Raw genomic sequence first — 6,762 nt, 5'->3', positions numbered from 1 at the left:
TTATAAAAACACTGTACAGAAAGATGGCTGTTTATATATTAAACTGATCAAAATAAAGGGAAGATTACAGTTTAAAGTCGTAGTTTCCATTGGTTATGTCCTCATTTGAGACGTTTTAGGATTAATTAAATATTGTGACAGACAGAAGTGAATTCTTTTCCCTTCACCCCCCAACCAGTAATGGCAGCTGCTCCTCCCTGAGCCTGGTTTCTCCTTTTAAAAGGGAGTTTTTCCTCCCCACTGTCGCCAAGTCATTGCACACAGTGGGTCCGGTGACTCCTGGGGTCTTCTTTGTATTATTGTAGGGTCTTTACCTCACAATATAAAGCGCCTTGATGCAACCACTGTGGTAATTTGGCTCTATATAAATACAATTTAACTGAATTAAACAAATACGAGTTGGACATTAAGGTGAGGAGAGCTTCAGTCTTGATAATGAAGTCATTGCTTTCATCGGGATTTCCATATTTTATGCTACGTCCTGATGAACAGAGTTAACTTTTTGGGATTTCCTTACCTGGATGGTTGAGCATGCACCAAGACATTATAATGTTGCTTGGGTAAAGTTTATCATTAGTTTTACTAACCATTCATTTTTTATTTAGCCATTATGTCAATACTGTGTCATCAAAAAAAATACAATGTCATACTTTTAATTGGCCAACAGTCATTATGCATTCATGTCTACCTTATTTATATGATACAATTACCATGTCGGTCTAATCTGTTCTGTCATGTTTGGTTTAAATAAATCTGTAATTTCAAGATATTCAAACATTTAACTTCAGCACAGCATAATACAGCATACATGGAATTATGTGTAATTCTGATTGAGGATGTTTGTAGTGCAGCTTTAAAGATTTAAAGTAAGCTTTTAAATATAGGCTGCGTGTATTCTTAACAGACCATAATTCATGGTGGTTTAACTTTGCTGCTTTAAAATTTCAGCGATCTTGAAGAAAACGTTCGGCAGACGGCCGAAATTTGAACTCAGCTTTACCTGTGCCGCTGTGAATGAGTGAACTGCCGCATAAACACTGTGCGATGCTTGTTTATTGACTCTTTCCCGTGCTCCATTTCAAGCCATTCATTGCTCCCGTTGCTGCGTGAGATGAAGATAAATGTGCACGGTCACATTCTGCTTCCGCTGGAATAAGATGTTCTTTATTTACCCACTGCTATGTTGAATCGTAGTGTCAGAGTCTTAAATAATGATGCCTTATTTTCCATTCACAAAGCATTCGTTTAACTCTGAACAAATCTGGGATTAAATCAACTCTAATCAGTTGTTTTGGAACTGGAACATTTGAAAGTTTTGCTTTTTGTTTGGTTTTTTTAAACTTCCTGGAACAAACCCAGAGAAACTCGAAGAATGTCAGATGTACTTTCAGATTCCTTTTTGGTACACTGAAACAACAGCCAGATGTCTAAATCACAATGATTCAATGGAACATAGAGATATAGTACTGCTAAATTATTACATAACAACACTGAAACGATTAATCCGAAAAGATACATTTAAAATAATACAAATAAATTTCCATAATTCTTGCTGTTCTTGTCTTGCATCTGGTTTTTCCAAATATTATCATCGTCTTTATATTTGGCTCATATTTGACTAATGTTATCTCCCTGTATGCTCTGGACCTCATATTAAGTAAGTTGCTCATTACTCAATAATACAATGCGAGGATGGCAATTTAATTAATGTCATTTCTGTGACATAACTGTAGAAAAATGCAGTATCTCTGATCTTGTCTGTATTATAACAACCAGACAGGAGACATGAGACAGTGATGAGCTTTATTTTTTATAAAACTAAAGGTTTAGACAGTGAAGTCACAGAAATGAAGTCAACATTTGTCACTATCCTGTCCCCAGATGAGCTCCAGTTAACATTTTACCGTTTTGCTGCTTTATAAACTCACAGCACACATTTTATGACACTGTAGCGCCCTCTAGTGATCACTCAAGGTTAAAACAGTTATTACTTTATAAACTGGCTAATAGGGTAGAATAGAATAGAATTCAACTTTATTGTCATTGCACATGCACAGGTACAGGTACAGGGCAACGAAATGCAGTTTGCATCCATCCAGAAGTGCTTTAGTGATATAGATATATTACAATATATATTAGCAACAATATAGATATGTGAGTATATTACAGAAATGGGTCTATTATGGTATGTTATAATGTACACGGTATGAAGTATGTTATGAATATTCTATAACTATAAGTATGTACAGGCTGAGGAAATATGTGCAAATATAACCTGAATTCGGATATTTCATATTTGAATTTGTTTTAATATTTAATTTGAATCGCTCAAATGTCTTTTTTCCCCCACAACATTTCTTAATGCACAAACAAACTGGAAGTCAGCTGACCTCTTTCATACACAGATTCCTTTCTGACTGGCCAGAGAGAGATGTGTCAAAGTAAACTAAAGTTTAATGGAAAAAATGTGAATCTGGAGTTTGAGAGATAAAAGTAAGAGTAGGAGGATTGAGACTTTTTTTTTTTTTAAATTGAGCTATATATTTATTTATTTTACCTGTTTAGGTCATTTTGTCATCTAAACTTTCATGTTTAGATGCTCCCACTTCTCACCTTAGGATAAATAGCACATTACCTTATTTAAATGCCTTTAGGTCAAATATCTGTCCGTCTAATGTTACCTGTAGATTAGCAGATACATCTCGTCTGCCTTGCTGAGAGCAAGAGCCCCATCCCCGAATTCGATAAGTGGAAGAAGTTTGTTAAATGGATCGTTGTAACTCTTCTACGGTGTTAGAAAAAAAAAGTCAGTTATTCAAGATGTGATTTATTATATGGTTCAGTTTCGAGCTTTTTACATATATATATATATTAAAAAAAAAAAATCACAATTTTGAATTTTTACAGTATCAAAGTCACTGGTTGTTCTAAAGTAACAAACTTTCTGCCGTTAGCATCTGTGCTGGGAGTTAGACTTCAGTAAAATAATCCTGCTAACAATATTCAGGACAAGACAGAACAAGAAATGTTCCAGAGTCACTTAGAAATCTTGATGAAACAAAGTATTGAAAACAGCTCTTTGACAATAAAATATTTAGTGAATTGTACATGATAGTTTACATTCTTTTGAAGGTAACATTGTTAAAACATAAAGCCGACTAAATATGTACAAACACTGACATTTCAATGTAAAAATGATCTTAAGGAGGCTAGTTTGTAGAGTAGTTTTTAGCAGTTTTAGTAGTTTCTGCTTCTTTAAAAGGATTAAAACAAAGAACCTAAAATACACTTTGGCTAATTCTTGTTAGACGGGTCAGACTCTGATCAAAAGTAGTGCATATCATGGACACAGTCGAGACAAACTGGAAGAAGAAAAACAGTGCAAAGCACTGGTGTGCACATTGTTTATACTCGTGGCTTAAAGGCTAGTTTCATTGTGTTTCATCCTTGTGTATTTCCTGTTACTGAGGTTATTGTGTTTTTGTGGGTCATGCTAAATTTATACTCTCCACCTCCATTGCAGAGATTCAGGAAAGAAGAAAAAAAATTATACCGGGGGACCATATTTGACCAAAAACAAGTTTTACATGAATAGTTTGTTCTTCCTAGAGTCAAACCAAAAACACAGATTAGCTGCCTGAAATGGCCATATTACTTTACAGTTCTCCATCCATGAAACCTGTTAAAACAGAACAGTTTTCTTTTTTGTGTTTTTAATAAAGCTGAATGTCTTAAAACCAATTTCAAATCATGTATATTGTTGGCTCAGGTCTATTTTGACTATGGTCTGCCTTTACAGACAGCAGGCACCAACCACTGTTAACTTCTAAGTACTCCACTCTTTATTAACTTTGTATAAAGGTAACTGGTAAGGTTCCCATTGGTCCTACAGCTCAAAGTCACCTTCCACAATCATCGTACAGATGCCGGATGTGTTACACATGAACACAAAATGGAAAACTAAGTTATGGTTATGGTCAGTTCGAGAAACAATAATGTAGATATTGATAAAAAATGAAATCACAAGGATCCTGCCGATTCTTACAGTTTTAAATGGTTTGCAAATAACTGCAAGAAAGATTTATAGGCAAAAACCCAACAAACATTCTGTATACAGCAGGTAAAGTATTGAACACATCACCAATTATCTCTAAAGGTCCCATTGACATGAAATCTCCAGATGCCTGTAACAACCCATCCAAGCCAAATGACACAGTGGAAAAGTATTGAACATTTTTTTAAATTAATGTATATAATTAATAATTAATTTATATAATTTAATAATTTATACATTTGATATTGAGTTGTTTAATACTTGGTACAAAAGCCTGTGTTGGTGACAACAGCTTCAAAATTGCTCATGTGTGATTTTGGCCCAGTCTTCCACACAAACATCAAATCCTGATTCCACACCTCTCTTCTATAAACTCTGAAATTTGGTTCTTTCCATACATTTCCAGTTGGATTCAGGTCAGATGATTGGCTGAGCCATTCTTACAGCTGTATTTTCTTTCGCTGAAACCAATCGAGAGTTTCCTTGGCTGCGTGTTTGGGAACATCATCTTGCTGAAGCGTTTCATCGTCATCATCCTGGTAGATGGCAGCCAATTTATATCAGGAATGTCTCAGTACATTTTTCAATTCATCCTTCTTTCAATAATATGAAGTGTGCCGGTGCTGTATGCTGAAAAACAGCCCCACACATGATGATCCCACCTCCAACCTTCACTGTTGGTATGGTGTTTTGGGGGTGATGTGCAGTGCCTTCTGCTGATTCCAGGTCTTTCTGTAGCTCTCCACAAGTGCTCCTTGGCTCTGGGACAACTCTGACAATTCTTTCCACTCCTCTGTCTGAAATCTTGCGGGGAGCACCTGGTTGTGGTCGGCTTATGGTGAAAAATGTTCTTTTCACCTCTGGATTATGGCCCCAACAGTGCTCAATGGAATCTTCAGTATTTTAGAAATTCTGTAACTGGTGCCATCAGCATGCTTTCCAACAATAAGGTTGTGAAGGTCTTGAGAGAGCTCATTAGTCTTACCCATCATGAGAAGTCTCTTCTGTGACACATTGGTAATGAGTCACCTTTTTATAAGCTGTTGGTTTGGACTGAACCAGCTGACATTAATTTGCACTAAGCGCCAGGATTATTTTCTAATTACTGATAGATTTCAGCTGGTGTCATGACTTTCCATTCCTTTTTGCGCCTCGCTTTCTTCATGTGTTCAATACTTTTTCCCTGTGACATTTCTCACCATTACACATAATCTGTGGACGTCTGTGGTTTGATGTGGGTTTTGCTGACATTTTGGTAAAACTGCACTCGTGTGGATCGCATGTCCGACACGTGCCTGCACTTATCTGAGAGAAACGCTTCCGGCGAGGGAGTTGCTAAGGAGGGTCAGTTACTTTAATCAGCCACTGTCCTTACTGCCATCATTTCTTTTACAATAAAATGTACACTGTAAAATCTTGCAGAGAAACTGTCAGTGTTGCACTTTGCAAGGACGGCAAAAACAATTTTGTGGTGTTACGTGGCTTTGTTGAAACATGCTTTCACATAAAGGCACGTATGTGCAGTGTATGATATTCCACTCCTATGTTGGACAGCTACAAATCTCCACAATACCGAATTCTTTGGATCCCTCTGTTCAACAACGTCTTCGTCTTTTGAGCCGTGGACCGCGTTTGTTGTCATAGTCACTGGTTCGGTTTGGCACTACTCCCATTGTCACTGTCACGCTGTGTGTAAAAATATAAACCGAATGCCTTCTATTGATTTTGTGCTGATTATCTCTCATATTTCTACTGAGGAAAAGTTATTTTGCAATAATTATCATTTTAAATCCCGTTCCCTAAATTATGAGGTGGCTTTTTCTTGTTGGTGGTTTTAGAGATAATCAATGGTGGCCAACACTAACATAGAGCCAAGTTTATCAGTTCTATCTGTGCTTCCTACAGGGTAACGTGAGATTTATTGATTAGTTAATGCCACCTTATTATAAAATGCCTTTTTATCCCGGCAAAGATACGCTTCATCAGAGACGTTCCAGCACATCCCAGCAGGCCTGTCTCATCTTTCCCTTGTTAGTTAAACATGTTTAAGGTTATGATAATGGTTTACAACAGCTTTACTGAGCTTAAGTTGCCTGGTTCTTCGTCTCCTGCCATTGTTTCTCCCTCAGACTGAGCTCTGCTTCAGAAAAGGCTGCAGGGCCCCAGTTTGTGATATTCTGCTGCCCCTTGGCACCTGAGCAAGAAACAGAAACAGAAAAAACATTGCTGCATGGCAAATACACACACACAGCAAAACTGTTTATAGCGTAAACCACACAGCATATCATCACAAATTCGCCAACAGTAAAGCGCAGCAATGGAGCAGTGATGATTTGAGCTTAATTTGCACCCACAGGACCCAGGCTCCATGCAGTCACTGAGTCTCCTCTGTGCACCAAAGTATTCTGGAGTAAATTTTTGAGGCCATCTAATAAACATCTTAGGTTTGACCCCCACCCCAAAAAAGTCTTAAAAAAAGAGACCACAACAGCTGATCCTCAGCTAAAAATCTGAGGATTTATTGTATGTGTAACTGCCATTTTTCTTCAAATTAAGCTAGCAGTGCAAAAAAGTTGCAGGACTCTAGATGATAGCCTCTGTCTGATTAGCAGCTACAGAGTAGACCACAGAGGAAATGTTTACCAAACCCACAGAGTTCTCCCTTTCTCTCTTATCTACACTCTGTCCCTGCAGAGTGTAGCCTTCTA

The 6,762-nt window shown here is 37.2% G+C and overlaps 1 protein-coding gene across 1 annotated transcript in view; it reads right to left on the bottom strand.

Moving 5' to 3' along the window:
- Nucleotides 1-4,312: 4,312 nt before the first annotated feature.
- Nucleotides 4,313-6,762, bottom strand: part of swap70b (switching B cell complex subunit SWAP70b) — a 32,909-nt gene continuing 30,459 nt past the window's right edge. The window contains exon 12 of the mRNA XM_005731525.1: nucleotides 4,313-6,248. Within this exon, the coding sequence (XP_005731582.1) occupies nucleotides 6,139-6,248 (110 nt within the window). The 3' untranslated portion in view covers nucleotides 4,313-6,138. The remainder of the gene's footprint in view (nucleotides 6,249-6,762) is intronic.

Source organism: Pundamilia nyererei, unplaced genomic scaffold (genome assembly GCF_000239375.1).
Source record: "Pundamilia nyererei isolate P.nyererei 1_Seehausen unplaced genomic scaffold, PunNye1.0 scaffold00043, whole genome shotgun sequence".
Classification (NCBI taxonomy): domain Eukaryota; kingdom Metazoa; phylum Chordata; class Actinopteri; order Cichliformes; family Cichlidae; genus Pundamilia; species Pundamilia nyererei.
The sequence above is the reverse complement of the archived record's forward strand: the minus strand, read 5'-3'. Positions and strand labels throughout refer to the sequence as shown.